At 29.5% G+C, this 19024-nt stretch overlaps 1 protein-coding gene across 2 annotated transcripts; it reads right to left on the bottom strand.

The window, feature by feature from the left end:
* Positions 1-6171: 6171 nt before the first annotated feature.
* On the bottom strand, positions 6172-18570 carry LOC132739233 (equilibrative nucleobase transporter 1-like). Of its 2 annotated transcripts, none has more exons than XM_060726898.1 (9): positions 17881-18570; positions 14040-14086; positions 13411-13580; positions 12504-12708; positions 11707-11865; positions 10698-10793; positions 9613-9802; positions 8794-8920; positions 6172-7958 (listed from the first exon to the last, which is right to left on the bottom strand). In XM_060726898.1, exons 1-9 carry the CDS (start codon positions 18393-18395, stop codon positions 7713-7715), a joined length of 1755 nt encoding a protein of 584 aa, XP_060582881.1. In that variant the 5' UTR covers positions 18396-18570; the 3' UTR covers positions 6172-7712. The 2 variants fall into 2 exon arrangements, with proteins under 2 accessions (XP_060582881.1, XP_060582882.1); XM_060726899.1 differs by having other exon boundaries at positions 12576-12708.
* Between the last annotated feature and the right edge of the window lie 454 nt (positions 18571-19024).

Below are 19024 nucleotides of genomic sequence, written 5' to 3'. Positions count from 1 at the left end.
GCAGAGTTTAAAGAAATCAATTTTCGAAGTCAGGAAGAGAAGCTAGAAAGTTAGTTTCTTAAAACTCTGTATATAACCTATAACCGACTTACAGTTAGCCCCACCCATTCAAATCGAGTACATGATTCAATTAAATCGGCTCATTTAACGTATAAATTTAATATATACAATTGCGTTACATCACTGCATGGTAAATATGTCGGCAAAATTTAATCAAATTAGAGAGATTTCATTGGCAGACAAACTTTGGCGTTTTTAATCTCAGAAACAATACCTTGATGAAGAACTCCGGAGCAAAACTATAAAGAAATTCCTACAGCATTATGAAGAAAAATCTAGAAGGCTTGCTGTTTCCCTTAAATACTTCAAATATATAGTTTTCCGTCTAACGGTGAAATAATAATTCGGACTTCAGGTGATTAAAGTAATCAGAAAATTGTTGTCATTAAACAGGCTTACATTATACACGGCCGATCCTCTTTTTGTTACACTTAATAACCGAACCTCGATTATAACTATAATTTCTAGAATATTAATCTATAAGAGATGACAACGAATGTTAGATCTTGTATATCACTTTCATTGTAATACATCACTGTCATCTAAACCAAGATCTAAATGAGAACAAAATCTTAAATATTCTTATAGATTATATTTTTGCCAAAACTCATTGAAGCATTAGTTAATGTACTTTAAAACAGCGGACGCGAATCCTTTCCTGCTTGCATCTTGGAGTAACTTTTAATTTCGTAACGATAGACAATGTCATTACATTTATCATGTCATATCTTTACAAGAAAGATGCCAACTGTTTTTTAAAACAATTGATTAATGTCTCGTCTTCAAGCAATTCATTTTCAAATAAAAAATAAAGCAAAATAAATAAAATAATTTAAATAAGATAATATTACAATAGATAAAAAATATTAGATAAATAACATCTAAAACAAAAAGCTTTAAAACAGTAATGAATGACATACCAGAACAAGTAAAGGGCTAAAATGAAAACAAATACGTTAGTTGGAGTGAAAAAATTTTAAGCCTTAGTTGTCGGATGTTCGAATTCAAATTTACTTAAAAAGGATTATAGACTTAGAAGTGTTATGAATTAAAGGAACTTCATTGCTGTGATCAAAGGCAAAAACACTTTCTTTTTTCCAAAACATGTAAACACCAGAAAAAAATTGTAAACAATGAAAAAGCATATGGATATGTCTTTTTTCATCATCTCTGGGTCTATTTTCGAACTAAGTAAACCCCAGAAAAAGTATTATTTAGCTTATCAACAAGCATGCTCTATTTTTATCTTCGACAGACAGTGCCGTAATTGGGGTGCGGAAAACTTATACCTGTAATCCAGTTAATGCAAAACTGTGCATTGATGGGTATACGATTTACCTCTAACACACCTATCCAAACTGTGATACGATTATGATTATACCATAACGCTCTCAAATTGAAGATATATTTGAAGCCTATCTTTAGTGGGCTGCATCTAAAATATTAATATAAAGAATGTTTTTCATCTAAGATTACGAACGTCATTTACTGTCATCAAAGACATTTTGTCTTCAAACGAGTTTGCCTTATGTCTTTTCACATATCTAATTAAAAAGGATAGACAATTAAATAGATTGGAACTTATTTCGAATAAGAGTTTCAAAGTTCATAAGAGACACCTTGGATATAAATACTATTTGTCGTTTCATGTATCCAACAGAGACTTTGATTAAAAAAATTAAGGTATTTATTTTAGATTCAGGACTCGGAGGGAGCGAAAACTTGTGGTGAAATAAAGAAAAGACAAACTGTGTATAACATTGCAATCACGCGAACATGTAAAAGATGACAAACATGCGATCACAAGGTGAAAAAGATGATGAACATGCATATACACGAGAATAAACAATGATTTACATGTTTTGACAGGAAATCTTTAGCTTTAAAATTTACAAAACAACAAGGACATAAGGAAATAAAATGACGATATCGAATTGATGACAAGAGATTACTCAAAATATTCAACTTTTAAACAAGAAAAAATGACGATATAACAGTGGATATCTAAATAAAAATTAATAAAGGGGGGCTAAAAATGTAATGAAAAAATAAGCGATGATAAAAATTCAATGAACTATGATTAAAATGTAATAGAAAGCAAATAAAATGATCATGTAACAAGCGAATCAAGCAATGATAAAAATACAATGGCATAGTAATACAAGAGACACTAACATGTATACAAACAAGACGACAAAGTAAAAAATACAGATGGCAAGATAATTATATAGTAACCGCCATTGTACAGTTTGAAAGTTGATACAAAATGAAACATTGTAAAACCAAAAAAAAAATATTAATATAATCTAATCTACAAGTATATATAACTTTCTCAAAACCAGGTATAATTCAAAAGCACAAATTGAATACTAATAAAATGTTGTGAAATAAATACATGAGAAGCTTTGCCAATCTCTTATAAGCATCAAATATTTATATGTATAAATGACAGGAAACACAACCACGCAAACGCGGTCCTTTGATTGTATGCTACGTTCAGTTCATCTCGAAATGCTGGATATCGGGGTTTCACTTACATAATTTGTGTAGTTAACAAGTAGGAGACAAACTGTTTATCAACATTTTAAGACGTTTCTGAGACAGACTGTTTATCAGCATTTTAAGACATTTCTTACTTTAAGAGTATTTGTACAAACTTTGAATTTTTGAAGAGTTGAGTGGTGTAAAATCACATATACATAGTCAACCCATTTGCTTCATTTTCTGTTTTTCATTTCAGTTCCAATAACGTATCAGAATGACACTATGTATTGTTTGTATTTAATCACTCTCACTCAAATCTATTTTAACTCTTTTCTGTTTAATAACGTTTAAAAATTCAACTATTTTCTTAATTTTCTGATTAGAATACCCGATTCAAAAGAAAAAAACCCTCATTAGAATATCAACCGGAGCGAATGATAACAATTCAGTTTAAACGACATCTTTGATAATATCAAAACCTTGCTTAATCACTGGATTCATTATCTATTAAGCATGCATTCTTGTCGGAAAATATGTTATTTTTCCTTTTACTAGGTTATTAGGTCATTGCTCTTCAGAGAAATATATGACCAAATATCATTGAGTTGATAATTATTTTACAAAGTGTCATCAGAATTAGATGCTTATATCGCTGGCAGCGAATTGAAAGAAGATTGAGAGAGTGAGGTGTATCAAATATACTTAAAAAACAACATTGTTTATCACAGTTGTTTACGTAAAACCTCTCTCACTAAAGCCATCGTTCTACAATACGATTGAATTGAAAATACGATGAGGAAAATAATTGACTCTTGTAGCCAATCTTTTTCTCGTTACTGAAAATACTGCTTTATTCGATTGCGGCTTAAATAATAAGATAGGACGGTTTTCTCATTTCTTATGCCCCTTAAAATACAAAGTTAATTAAAAAGCTAAACAGAACAAGCGTAATGGTTTAAACAAAATGCATTGTAAATTAACCTAAAAGCTTTAACAGTTATTTGTTTTCAAATAAGTTTTGTGCATTCTGTGATGCAAAGCTGAATAACCAAACTGCAGCTACGTTACCAACATTCGAGATGTAAAAAACTTGTTATTCATATTATAATATCATTATCACGACATATATATGTTCTTTAAATGTAAAACTGAAGTCGCAATCAAATTTTAGTAAGATAAAATATAGCTGAACTGTTAAAGTTGGAGGATAAAACAGTTACGAGAAAAAAGTTTCACATATATATATTTATAGTATTAGTAATGTTTTCTCATTCATATTACATGTTGTTGGTGTTATGGTGTTGTTTTCTCTTCTTTATCGATCTAAATTGAATTATCATTGATAGAAGCAACTTATATGCAATTTCATATTTTTCTTATATTTTAGATTACTGAAGTTTTGTGTGCATGTTTTTATTTCTATTTTGTTTCAATATTTCTTTAACAGTTTCTGTTTTCACTCATTTTCTCCTTCTGTTCTTCTTTTGTAATATGTTTAAATATCAGGCTGTGTTTTTCTGTTAACACCGTTCTTCATGATATTGTCTACTATAATCTGTTTTGCATGCTTCAAGAGGTTATTTGGTGCATATTCATCAAGTCATTTTTGTTTCTTATATCTTCTAAATTCATAAACGCTGTGGGTCGGAGCTCAGTATAAAGATTTTCTAATTAGACTGCATAACATACCGGCAATATTCTTTCGTAGTAAATATATAGTTGATTAATTCTTAGTGCAACTTTTTTTAATAGTAAAACGAAACCGCTGTGAAAGATTGTGATATATCAACACTATTTTACGGTATAGAAATAGGAATGTATATTTGCAATAATAAATAAATTCGAAAGCTGAAGGTACAATTCATTGAAGTATAAGAAAATAAAATTTACACACTTACATCTTTTTGTTATTTTGCAATAATAAATAATTCCGGGATCGAATTGACTGCCTGAATCAGTTTATAAATGCAATCTGTTCAACATTTTAAATTGATTATTTCATCTTCACAAATTCTCGAAGTCAACTATGTTACAGACGCTGTTTGAAATATTTCAATGTTTGTTTATTAAAAGAGGCAGTGAACAATACTTAACGAAGTTAAGGACATGACTTAACTGTACATTTCAATCGGCGAAAATAAGTGTATCATGAATGAAATGCTTTACAAATTGTATTAACTATCGGTTTCTGGTAAAATGAAGGAATATTTTGTAAGCTTTCGTACATTGATTCATACCACTAAAATGATATGATTATGTAAATGCCTATTTGAACCTTTTTGAATGCGTTTTGAACTTTGAGATCTACTGAGGAACGAAGTTGAAACCTATAACATGGATTGTGCTGGACAACAATGTCAAAAGATAGATCGGTCTATGTTATTATTACCATAACGAGATAACGTGATTTTTCTCACTAAATGATCATTTTGTCATACCTTCTGATAGAATGTTTTGCAGTGATAGGTTTCCTGAATTGATATTGCAGATGGCCAAGTCTTGTAATAAGGATTGTAGAAATACAATTAGATTAAGCCTTGAAGTACATTAAACTCAAGTGCAAATCCTACAGATAAATGAATTTATGTTTCTTTCTTAAAAAACCTGTGTGCGTTGTATGTTCTCATAAATGAAATTATCGAGTTTTAAAAAATCTGTCCATCTACAATAATAGTTTAGAACATATGTGTGTGATGGATACAAATGGAAAAAAATGCTTCGGGATAAAACTTTATTTTTTTACAAAATTCCCTGATAATGTACAAATTTCAAATGCTCAGATAAAGATGTTTTTAATATTCGCCCTTAGCAACATTTCTACAGATGTAATACTCGTTAATAAGTGTCTAGTAAGCAGAAAAACAAATTAAATATATCTAATTGAAATATATAGATTTATCATCTTTCTAAAAGTTTAGAATCTTTGAAATGAAAGCCCTGAACTTTTTATCATAATGTTAGCACTATGTTAGTGGATCTTTTTCTTTTTCTAGAGTTTGTTATAAATTAAAGCAGATTCGTTTGGGTTTTTTTTCTATATTTGTTTTTTTTTTATATTTATTTTGCTTGTTTTCGTATGTTTTAACAACTGTAAAGCATCGTACATCAGTCTGGCGCCGTTTTCCAAGTCTGTTTTATTTGTTTCGGTGATGAAGATTGATAGATATACTATCAGAATATTGTTTGTCATACAGTTTTATACTATTAAGCCTCGTGGGCTTAAGGCTACTAGATTTTATCTGAAATAAAATGAAAACTTTACCAATTGATGCTTGAGCTATATTTGACAACATTTGAAATTGTACGGCTTCCTTAGCCATGACTTTCCAGCTTTAGTGGTGGCGGAAGACCTCGCCCTTTCGTTCATTATGTCAGGCAAGAACGGGGCCTGAGCAGAACAATCGACATGTTAAGGATAAAATGTACTGATTTATGTAGGAGTATTGAAATTCAAAATCTTGAATATTATATAAAAATGAAATAAACATAATAATTATATACACGTTTATGCATTAAACAGTTAAAACTCCGTAAAGATATTTAAATCAATTCATTTTAATATATATCTTTAAAATTTATTCAATATACATATAAATTATGAAAATTACACACAAACCTGTACCGTTACAATATTCTAAATATAAAAACGTAATCTGTATTACAATTAAACATTACCTTTTAATGTTGTATGATTAAAATTTTTTTACAAATGAGTTTTAAGTATGTGTACTTGAAATATCTGGTGAACTAGAACCTATGACTAATGAATGATGTACGGATATTTTCATATGTATACATTCCTACGTAAAAATATTCTTTTTTAGCATGCAAAAATTTTACAATAGAATTTTTAAAAAATTCAGTAGTTGACTATTAGGTTCAACTCACGCAAGAAAAGTGTCCTTTTCGAATGATAAATATTTCCCATTCTATACCAGCATTTTATTTGTAAAGATATCAAGTTTTCGAGTGGAATAGATTCCTTCTATAAATGTGTCCTCTTTTTAGATATTATAATTTCATTGGTGAGTGGGGGGTGGAATCCTTTAATTACCGTTTGATGACATGTTTTGCTTTGTTACGCGACGTTATATGTGCTCTCATATAAACATTCGTAGCCTCTCACTTTATTCTCGGGATAATTATATCTTAAGATGGCATCATTGGACCATCCTTCATGTTAGAATCAACCGCAGATATCAGAATAATTGTGTACATTTCATAGATTTCTTCACTGCCAACGTACCCATACAAAATAGTTTGTTGTTCTATCAATCTCTTTCCCAGTGGCATTTACGTCTTTTCTTCATTACCTCTAATTTAGACGATATGATTGATGTTCTGACAGTTCATAATCTATTTCAAACATTCTGCAGCATGGTGTTAAAATAAATTCACGATGATTTAAAAAAAAAAAACACTGTGACTGTTCTATGTATTGTGTTGAATAATATTTGTTAGAGAAAAGACACTATTAAAACAACGACATATGGACAAGTAAAATAGCATGTGTTTACAAATCAAACTTAAGCAAAATATATCTAAAGTACTTTTTCAAATTGTAAACTTATTCACAATCTAGGTGCAAACTGGGAATGCATTGTGTAAAATATAAATAAGCTCACTTTTGTTGCCACTTAAAATATTTCCCGTTTCTAATAGAATGACAGAATTGTTTGTATATTTTTGACAAATTGTTTTGTTTGGCTTATTGATGATTAACGTAAGAAAATTAAATTTCGTTCAAGTTTGTTACATTATGATACTAACTTCTGTTGTACTTCATCCAGATATTGTCTGTTTGTCTGTTTTTAAACAAAATTTATCATTACATATTTTAAAACAAACAAAATGTGTTTATGATTTCAAAAAAAAAAAAAATAAAATGGACGGGTTTTGAACACTTTTTATAGGTCTACACTTGTATCTTATATTGTTTTGTCTTAAGATGTTGAATGTACCCATCAATAGAGTTTGTTTGAAACAACAATAATCCATTTAAATAAAACATCATACTAAATAGCTTTCCAAACAAACCTTTTTGTATTTTGTTTTCGATTTCATTACTTATATCTAAAACAAAACACTTTTGACACTTCTTTCTGCTAATCTTTACAGTCATAGTTTATGTCATCACTAAGGAGAATGAATAATCCATGTCAATATTCCTAGAGATCTGTAATCTGAAGTTTAGCCGACTCTGCTTCAGTAAGTTTATCAGCCTGATCTGTTTTATTTTCATCATTACTATTATCCTGCTTTTTCATTATGTTTTCCATAAGAACGATAGTTAATGGCCGTTCTTGTTCCGTCATCTCTGCACTGTTATTTATACCCCCTGTCCTACAGTGGTACCAGAGGGACAGGGGATGACATCCTGATACCACGACAATAACAAGTAGAACAATGTGCACCTGTTTGAGAACAAAAGTTATAATAAAGAAATAGACTAAAGTTATTTTTAATCACACAGAAAGATGTGATATGAGAAAATACATTAATAAGTGAATGATTGTATAACAGTTGTTCTTTATAATTACAAAATATTATGTTCAAAACAAATGGACATGTACGGTAAGTGTTTGCTGTTACAGATACAGTTACACATCGATAGTAAATATACGGTAAATCTTGTATTTAAAACAAAACGTTCAAAATAAACTAATAAACTGTTTTCCATCATAATATTGCGGTTAATCTAATACTTCATAATAATGGTGCACATCAATTTTACAGGGTGCTTTCTTCCATGAATCGTTGATAAGGTTGATAAGAACTTTTAAATTATCTATTTCATTAAGTAAGCATAGAATTTGACTGATAACAGAAAAACACATAACAACGTGTTTATCGTAGACCCAGCTATTTTAGGAAAACAGATGAAAAAGCAAATACGTATATACGTTATATCAGTTTTATATACAGTTTTATAATCTACTTATTTCTTTTTTCATCGTTAACAAAGCGAAACATAAAAATAAGTATGGAATTCAGAGTGATAAAGGCACAAATTGACGAAAAGCTAGGAAAATTCAAAGTTTTATTAATAATATGATAAAGAAAATTACACACATTTTCGAAAGAAATTATTATATATCTATACTTTTTTCTTCTTGTTTTCTAAAAATTCTGCTGATCATTAATTTTACTTAATACATTTTCTTTTCAGATGTTTGCAATAAGTTTTAATGTGTACATATTTTACAACATAAATCTATGCTATGCAGATAAATGAAGATAATTTCTCACGTAAAATGTGTTGTCCGACGATCCTTGATGAAGTAACAGTTTTAATGGAAATTGGAGGATAAGGGTAATACCAGAACAGCCTATTACTATTCCAACTAGTTTACCAAAATGCTCGCTGGGAAAATGTCTGAAACAACAACATAAAAGTTTATTATCAGCAATGGCGATATAAGGGCAGTTTTTTAAATGTGTACTCATTATTGTGGAAATGAATTTACATAAGTTTCACTTGACTTGAATTCCAGTCCACGAAATATATCAGTTAATTTGTATGTGCTTACTGTTTATATTAATGTTGTACAAATTGAAATGAATATTGTTTAAACTAAGGATTTAATAATATGCATCAACACTTAGTCTAGTAACATTATACAAAGAACTTTTTCAAATTCTAAAAAAATCATGTTAAAGATGCCACGAAAGGCGATATAAATTAGCAACCATAATTTGAGCAATTATAAAGGAATTTCTTAAATCAAATGGACAATATATCAATGTATTAGTTAAATCATGTTCTACGTAATGATAAGAATGATCTATTGCGATAAATTGTATTGTTAGTAATAAATTGATTAACTGTCATATAATAGTTTTGTTTAATAACAAGCTACTCTATATATGTGTTATAAAATGCACTTTAAAATAATATTTTGAATAAAAGAAACAGTTTTATAACAGGTATGAATAGACCTTTCTTTCATATTATAAAAATAGAAAGATTATCGGTTAATAGGTGTTCTATAATACACTGCTCTATAATATTTTTAAGGAATGTTTTAAAAGAAATATAAAACGTTTGGTAAAAGTTAATAAACTTACACATGAGTTAAAAAGGCATACAAAGTTGCGTGAAGAGCAACTTTTTCCATGGCAACAAAGATGAATGAAAGCACTTGAACATGGATATTTGAAAATAATGACGTCACACTGCTAAGCAAAGCAATACAGAAATGAATACTGACTGCATAGAATATGTTTTTCATCTGAAGGATATGGTGATGTGCTGTTACTGAAATACAAAAAATAAACAACTTTTCGATACACCTAGATATCAATGGTAGCATTGAAAAGTACAAATAAATAAAATATACCCAAAGTAGGCAGTTTGTTTTTATGCCATGAAATACGTAGATGAGGCACGAACGAGAGAACAACATGAAGGACTTGCACCAATACGAGCTTTTCGTAACGACCTAGTCATTTGACAGTATTTTAATGAAATATCCTTTGCCAAAAAGTATATATCAATATGTAAAAAAGAAAAATCTAATATTATAGATCGTTTATTCTGTTTTTAACAATATTCCTTCGGCTTAATATTCCTTGTCGACATCCAAAATCTATCAAACAAGACCTTATGAAAGTAATAAGTCTTTGCTACAGGGGATTTGAATAAAGTTTTGTATGAAATACGATGTTTGCAAAAAAATTATCGTTTGTTTTCGTGAAGCAACTTTACACAAGAATCACTTCAAAATGTGAAGAAATGACAAAAAGTGTTAAGGCTGATTATAATTTAAAACATTTCTAAATCTGCAACATGTTTTGGTTCAAAATTTTACGTCAAAAATGCATTTACAAACAAATGTTTTTCATGCATGTGTTGTTTTTTTTCTTAGATGACGTTATTAAAAGTGGAATTTAAACGTGAAGCCTGCTGTAAGAAAAAACACATGCGATCATTGCAGACACATATCCACCAGCACATCTGTGCCGTATTATCATGGTCTGTACTTTTTGCTATTCAATCAGACTTTACATAATTTGATATCCTAATAAAATGATGGAAAGTTTTGTCCAGATACTTCATAAATTAATGAAATTAAAAGTTATGTTTATATTGAAATGTGGACAAACCCATATTTAAGGTATGATGTATGGTAAGGGTAAAAATACACATTTACCTTGTTTCTTGTTCCAGTCCATTACTATACCAAACAAAGGAGATATTGGTAAACTAAGCAGAAGTATCAAGGCATAAAGCGATACATATTTATCAGCTGTAAGAAAAAAACAACACATTTTTAAGTTTAGATTATGTAAAAACAGAAAGTGTAACTAAGAATGTTGTTCTTGGACGATAACTTCATATTAATCGTTTGTTAAACATTCTATCAAACAATTCTGTGTGAAACAAAAAGAGGCAACGGCATCGGAAAATATCCTGAAATGGCTAGGATTCGCACTTGCAACATCCCGCTTACAAGCAGAACTAGAGAGTCGTTTCCTTGATACAGATGCCGGAGGATGTACTCATATTTATTGATATAGGCGTGCACTCAACCGTAACAAAATCACTGACTGAGAAGGTCACAAAAACAACATTTTAATGTTCTTGTCGAATGTATGAATTTTATTACAATAAATATGTTTCTTATAAAATGCTGGCAGACTTTTTCCATATGTGAAGTAATTGTTTCGTGCATGGAAAAAAAGATAAAAATCATCATACTAGTATCTCTAAATAAGGATATTTTTCTATAGATTTGTATAGACATCATGATACAAACACATCTTTTATTTATTATCTATCAGTTTATATAGTCATATGCCCCTCTAATGAAATATTGACAGACATTCTTTAAGATACCTATTAGAGAGATGGCAAATAAAATTGTTATCTATGATAAAAGTTCTAAATACGCATGATGGCCATTACACGAATCTTTGTACATTTTATATTAAGATCATTCAGCAGTTAAGGTTTCGTTTTGTCACTGCTACGAAACACACAAATTGGTAAGATTATTGGTAATAATACATATGTTCCTTTTTAAAAGCAAATAAATCGTAAATATCTTTACTCTTTCTTCGTTTTAAAGACAACTAAACAAAAGATACTGTTTTTAAAATAACAAAGACATTTTGAGGATAATTCTGAAAAGGTGTCAAAAATCTCTAAATGATACTTACTATCTATGACACCAATATGTGAAAGTTGTCTATCGACTGTCATGTCATACATCCATATTTTAAGAGTAAGCAGCGAGTACCAAATTATACAGAAAATGTATAATTTTGTTTTAATTATCCCCCAAAACTCAGACAAATCGTGCTTTTTCTTGGTGCCAACTGTAACGAGATAAATGTGAATTTCGTTGTTTAAATTGTGTGTATATTTATAATTAAGAGTGCTTTTGCAAAAAATCTTAACACCAGGCTCCGGGTTCACTAACAAAAGATCAGGATAACACAAAACAAAACATATACAAAAATAATCGGATCAAAATCAATTTTAGGATCAAGATCAATATTTGGATCAACTGCAAAATGTCCTTATTTTGCAAAAATAACAATGAATTTAGTCTTATATTTCATAAACATGTTTTTAAGTCCAGGTTTATCGATACTTGAATATTTTTGAACAAGGGACTTGGTGTAAGTTTTGCAATAAATGACTATAAGATCAGAAAGTTAATAAACATGTTAAATCATAAATCCATTACATTCTGACATTGAAATATAAAATACTTCACGTACATGTATTACATAGCAACAAAGCAGAAATTATACTTCAGTTGTTGTTGTAACAATTTAAATTTTATGTTCTGTTATACGACAACTAACAGTTCAAGTCTTTAAAGCCAAATATAAAAATGTATCTTTCGAAATGATTTATATGCTGAATACAAGCTCATGCAAATGGTCCTGTGTTTTGTTCATTATAACCTGAACTGATTGGCCACACACATGGTTGTTATGACTGTTACCTGATGTTCGCCTTTGCCAAGCTTTAGTCTTTGCGTGTTTATCTTCTGCGTGATTGACACGTCTGTTCTTACCGTATTCAGCCGGTAACGGCCATGGAATCCTTGACCTTGGTAACATGGCAATTGTTGATATCAGGACGGGTACAATACCAATCGTTGTAAACATGAAAGATGTCTGAAGACTTACTCCTGTGGCCTTCGTCAACTGGTGTTAAAAAAGGTTAAAAGATCAAATAAGGACTTAATTATTACTTTACAGAATAAAGAAACAAACAATGTAATACTACTGAACTTGTTACCTCTCAAATGTGATTTAATATCTTAAAATATCTCCCATTTTTAATTAATCGATTTTTTTCTGTAAAAAAAATCAGAACAAAGACAACACCAGACTCACATGTATTTCCAATAAATGTGTAATCAGTAATCTCGGAAAGTTTACTTTTACCTTAATATGCATTCACTATTAATATTATGTGTTTGTAAAGCAAGAGCACAAAAGGTGTATATTCAAATACATCTATTTGAAATGAAGTGTATTGATATTCTTGAATAGCATGTTACTTTTACATTGTTGAGTATAGTACAGAACTGTATTGGACGCGTACATAGCTTTCATACCTATATTTTACCAGGCGCTAGCCTAGTCAATTACTGTATAGGCGTTGCAGCTGTTAACAGTGGTATCAGTATTATTCTCACCAATATATAATAACACATTTATTTGTCGCTAATCTAATACAGATTTTTAAGATTGAAAATTGAAAGGATGCTAAATTGAAACAGATTAAATCCAACAATAAATTATATCGATAAATCACATGGTGCAAAAGCTACAACTTAAGTGGCTTAAATTTCATAAGGTGTAAATAAATAAAATTATATATTATTTCTTCCATTGGAATACCTTCATGAAGAATATAACAATGCCTCCAGAGAAATAAGCTCCGACAAAAACGGACATCACGGTATAACGTCGTGATCCAAACAAATTAGCCACCTGCAGGTCCGTCAACAATATCAGCATTCCGGCAACACCAAGCATCAATAAAGCTGGTAAAATCAGCCAAGGATATGCTACAATAGATGTCGTTAAGATGTAAAATAAAGATCGACAATGAATGTTTTGTAACAAAGAACAAAGTACTTAGTACGGCTACTCGGAATCGACACTGTCATGTACTTTGGTATGATATTAACAATGTCATGCTCTTGTAAACAATATCCCAATTTCACGGCTACTCGGTAACGACACTGTCATGCACGGTATAATATTAACAGTTGTACGCTCTTGTAAACAATCTTTAAATCTTTAGATAATTGCATTTTGAACAAATGAAGCTACAATAGTCTAGAAATATAATTCAAATATTGTCAAGTGATAGGAATAGCAAAATCTTTTCCTGCGCATCAAAAAGCATTTGGAGTATCAGTTTTTAATTCTGAGCACCATTATAAAGTTTTTTCATGAGACTTATTATTGAAACAACTGTAAAAACGCAATTGTGATATATAATTCAGTAGTAAGAAACTTACTATTGCTTGAAAACAGCATCGTTAATGAACCAAAGGCTGTGCAACACCTGAAAGAAAAATAAATTTATTATTATTATTATTATCATCTCTCAACGATCAAGTAAATTATAATTCTTTAAGTAAACAATAGATGAGTTGGATTTCATAGTCGGCAGAATGAGCTATAAATCGGTGATAAACAGGATCGTAATACAACTGATATTTATGTCGCCCACACGCATTATATAAACTTGGTGTGCAGATTAATGAAATCTCCAATTACAGCTTTATCATAGCATAAATGTACAAATCAATAAGTAACCTAACCTTTATACATGTATCCATCATTCATCATGATTCATGTACTGTTAGGTACTATTTGTAATCATAATGCCTTCAACACATAGACGTTCTTTGATGTAGTTTCATCCTCAAATTTTAGCGTAAAAATAACATGACTTTATATTAAGTAATCTAAATGTTACTTAGCTAGTTATATAAATGAAGATTGCTCTTTGATGTTAAAAGCTTCTCTATACGATTCAGAATTTATTTTGATCTAGATGTAACAATCTTAGCCTAAAGTTATAATTGACTTAACGAGATATTAGCTTTACATTTAATGTTTATTAAATTATCTATGCAAAATATGAGTGCACAATAATAAATCAATGAGGTATGCTTTCATGTATTTGGCCCGCGTTAAGAACACGGAAAAAATAATGATTATCAGTTTCTACATTTTACATCAATTCTTTCCTCCTCTCATAAAACTCATCATGATTTAAACATGACGAATGGCACACAAATCCGTAATTTTAAAGACACTTGGTTTTACGATAAAGCAGCTGATTTATTTTAGAATTGTGACATTTCTGCAAAGATTTTGCCATTTGCCATTTGTTTCTAAATCGAATAAAGTAAAGTACAAAACGTTAAATGGGTGAAACATAAATGATCGTTTTATTGATTCTCCCTTTATTGACACGAAATTTGCCACTTAATATTTCAATATACATCTCATTTGTCTTTTGATGTAAATAGGTAAGTATCTATATTTCCATTGCGTTTGAAACAACATTGATATCATTAATATCAATCCACTTAACGTGTGCGTGATAACATGGCAATGTTGATGAACTGTGATATTCAGCACATGTCGTTATGTACATGTTTGATGTGCTATTATTTAGGTTGAATAACAATATTTGATATTCAATGTTGAAATTTATTTCATATTCCCACACAGAAAAAGACAAAATTGTTCACAAGTAAATGGTTAAAGCGGATTTTAGTCTTTTACTCTGTGTTAACTGGGTAAGAATGAAATTTTACGTTATCAGTTCGCTTAACAATTATATGTCATAGATTTAAACTTACTGGTTTTAAATCATGCCATCGTTGCGATCGAAAAATTGTGACTATATATTTATGTCCTTCACTTTCAAATCAAAATAAGACTTAGTCTACCGCTTTTACAGCAGCACATTGCATCCTGATTCATACTACTTCATGCAAATTTTTAAGATGTGTTAAAATTATTGTGAAGTAATCTATCGGAAGATATTGACGCATTACAAACAACACTTACAAACCCATGCAAATTACCAAAATGTAGCCAAAATATTCGAAAGTAGCCTTTACTGTGTCAGTAACGCAGAAGAAATATGGATATAAATACTGAAAAAATTCAATCTTAAGTCGAACATAACATTCAAATTATAACATTAAAACATTAAATCTTTTCACATAAAATCTTAGTTATTTTTTAAGGTTTGATTTTATTGAAATATTTTGGCTCATTTGGATGAATACAACTCTAAAGAAAAACAGAAATAATTATATATAGAATCAAGACATATACAATCGTTCCATTTATATTTTCTCTGTGCAAACTAAACACTTACTACGCCAAATATCTTTGACGGACGTGTCAAACATAAAGATTCATCATCTGATGAATATAGTTTATGTTAATTTATCAATATTCCATCGTATTCGTCCAGATTATGATATTTCTTTCTTTCTTTGAATAATGAAAACATTAGTAATTCTGAAATTGTCATGCACATCTAGCTATTTTTCTACAATAATATTAGTTATTCACGAAGCAATGGCTTAAATGAGACATCTTCCACTCATAATGTTTTTTTTAATGTTGTTTCTGTTGTTTGCGAGTGTATCTAAGCGTATTAAATCAATCGTAAATGCATGATCTTAACTTGATTTCCGCGTTAATGTCATTCAAAGATATTGACCAATCCATACGCACCAATTGATAGACAGCGACACGAAAACAAGAGACTGTTAGAATCATCTTTGTAGAACAAATAAGAAATGAGATTAAAAGAGTGTATTTTGCATGTAATGAAAAAGTTCATTAATATATTTAGGACAACTTTTCTTTGACTAGAGATTTAACGATGTTAATTTGATAATATGGCTATTTATCAAACGAAAATAGCGTGATAAATGAAAATTAATATTAGATAATGAATTTCAGCTCATGATTGGAATATCGCTTAAGCCATTGCGAAGTGAAAGCGAAAGATCCTTTTTTATTTTTTTTCTCTTTTACAGACACAACCCGAATCTACTTTTTTCTCTATTTTGTTCTGTTTTTATGATTCTCGATGGTTCCCTCCTTTCCATTTTTAAAGGATAAAATGTACTAAACTACGTAATTATAGCATCAATTTTTATCATTATATAAAATGGCTCTGACGTTATCATGGTCATGTAAAGTTAAGATGATAGAAACATGATAACATATTACATGTAACTACTCGTTGACTGGTTTTATACTCGTGTTTCTTCCTTAGTTCGTGTTTCTTTCATTTAATATCTTGTTATGATGAATTAAGATATGGGAAAATACTGAGCGTCAATTTACATGGCAATTATACTAAATTAATAGTGTTTCATGTTGCGAGTTAAACACAAATAATTCAAAGATTATACACACGTATGAAATGCTTAAAAAATTGGAAAAAAATGAACGTGGTACACAGTTAAAATATACAGTAAAAAAAAATATTGTTATAAACCAATTTTAATGTTAAATAAAATTCCTTTTTAGCCGGTGCTAGGGGGCATAAGGCATGTTGCACTCTATTATATGTCTCATGCACAGTCTCAATAAAACCGAGTTGGCAATTTTCATATTTAGATACTTTCTTTCCTTCAGAGGATCTTCCCCTTTCGAAAAAACAAAACACAAATAAAACAAAAAACAAACTGTTAATTAATAGGAATTAATATGAAAACCAAAATCAATAGATCGTTATGTTATAATCAACATAAGAAAATAATCAGCGCGACTGCTTGTAATACAATGATTAAATTTGTTATAACTTTTTAGTACGTTTCTAAACGTGATCGTTTTTAGTTTTGAACTACATAATCAAATCCGTAAAATATTATGATGGAATAAACGCATTTTAATTTGTGTAAGAACTATTATTATAATAAAATTCCGACTCTTCCTTTCGGTAGATGCCATTTCTCAACGAAATTGTGTGGTTTGAGACTTGAGATATTATTGTCTCAAAGTAGGTAAAGACAAGTTTTGATAAATACTTTCTTCTTTTTTCGTAAATATTCAAAAAACATATTGATAGAATTTGTTAAATACATATTTTATGTTCAAGGGAAAACGTTCAAATATCAAATCAATTATTGCGATAGACAAGAAAAATAAAACCGCCTATAGATGATCAGAAACAAATTTGACATAGTTACGTGATGTTCGCGATAAACAATTCAAACTAAACCATATATGCAAACTCTATTTTAAATTTTGTGTACAACCATAAAGTGTTATTACTGAAAAAATATTTCCTGACTGTGTATATATACTTACAATGCTATAATCCTTGCTTTGCTCGAACCATATGCATCAAGGAAAACCCCTAAAGGCAACAAAGTTATGTTTCGAAATAGCAGAACTATAATGTGTATCAATTCCAATTTGTTTTCTTGTTCATCACAATCAAATCCACTAAATGTAATGTTGTTTCCTTTATCAAAGGTATTTTTCAAGATTTTACTTTTATTTTCATAAATAGCATATTCCTCTAGGCTTACAACTTTAACAACCTTTTTATAGAAACATTTTAATTTCGTTTTATTATGCGTCATTCTGATTGGCTGGTTCATTAAGATATCTACATGCTCTTTGCTGATAACTGTTTTAGCTAGTGATATATTACACGGTTCTATGAAATAGCCATCTTCTTTGACTATTTGTTTCACCCAAAGCCAACCATTAATGTATCCAGAAAAGAACAAACATTCCGATATACACCAAATCAATGCCAGTATTTGTTTCCGACAAGGAATTTTCATATTTAGAGTTCTTATCATAAGCAAAGTCATCTAAAAATGATTTTATAAGACTTAATCAGATCTCAAAAATTCGTTAACACTGCTACGTTCACAAAAACACAAGCTTGACTAAAAAATTAAATGTATGTCTTATTGCTTATATATTGATGAACATACTGTTAGCAGATTATATTACAACACACTTTTTCAAACAGCGCGCATCTACGCCAATAGCAAGGCGTTGTATGGCTGTTAAGATGTATATTATTAGTAGCTGTAGAGACACAGAAGAACGCGGTATTGGAAAACTTTCAACTAAAAAAAACAGATTGTAAAGTACAATGTCTCCCTTGAAATTCAAAATAAAAATCTTAAAATATTTCATATTTAGTTATTACTTAGTATAAGGAAAAATACAGAAACTTTAAAACATTTTGTAGAAAATAACCATTTACACTTTTTAAAGTACAAAAACGGTATCACCATGCTTGGAATAGTCGTAACAATAAGTGATGGAAAACTTTATTTGTAAATATAATACATTAGTATTGTGACATTCCGAAAAATGGCTATTTCTTTTGTGTCTATCCGAGAAACAAACGACACGTAGTTAATGTAAAGCATGATTTTGTTATCTGTAAAAGGAAAGTAGAACGATTGATAACTTTAAGTGGAGCATT

Source organism: Ruditapes philippinarum, unplaced genomic scaffold (assembly GCF_026571515.1).
Source record: "Ruditapes philippinarum isolate M1 unplaced genomic scaffold, ASM2657151v2 ctg3246_1_1_1_1, whole genome shotgun sequence".
Classification (NCBI taxonomy): Eukaryota; Metazoa; Mollusca; class Bivalvia; order Venerida; family Veneridae; genus Ruditapes; species Ruditapes philippinarum.
Note: the sequence above shows the minus strand (reverse complement) of the source record. Positions and strands in the feature narration are given on the sequence as shown.

Bases quoted from the DNA above. Each gene is read 5' to 3' on its own strand.
- LOC132739233 (XM_060726898.1), bottom strand. From the start codon at position 18,395: ATGACTTTGCTTATGATAAGAACTCTAAATATGAAAATTCCTTGTCGG. The intron at 14,087-17,880 runs GTAAGTATATAT...TTTTTCTTTCAG, and splicing joins AAAGCAAGGATTATAGCATT to GTGTTGCACAGCCTTTGGTT. The intron at 12,709-13,410 runs GTATTCCAATGG...TTTTAACACCAG, and splicing joins TTGTTATATTCTTCATGAAG to TTGACGAAGGCCACAGGAGT.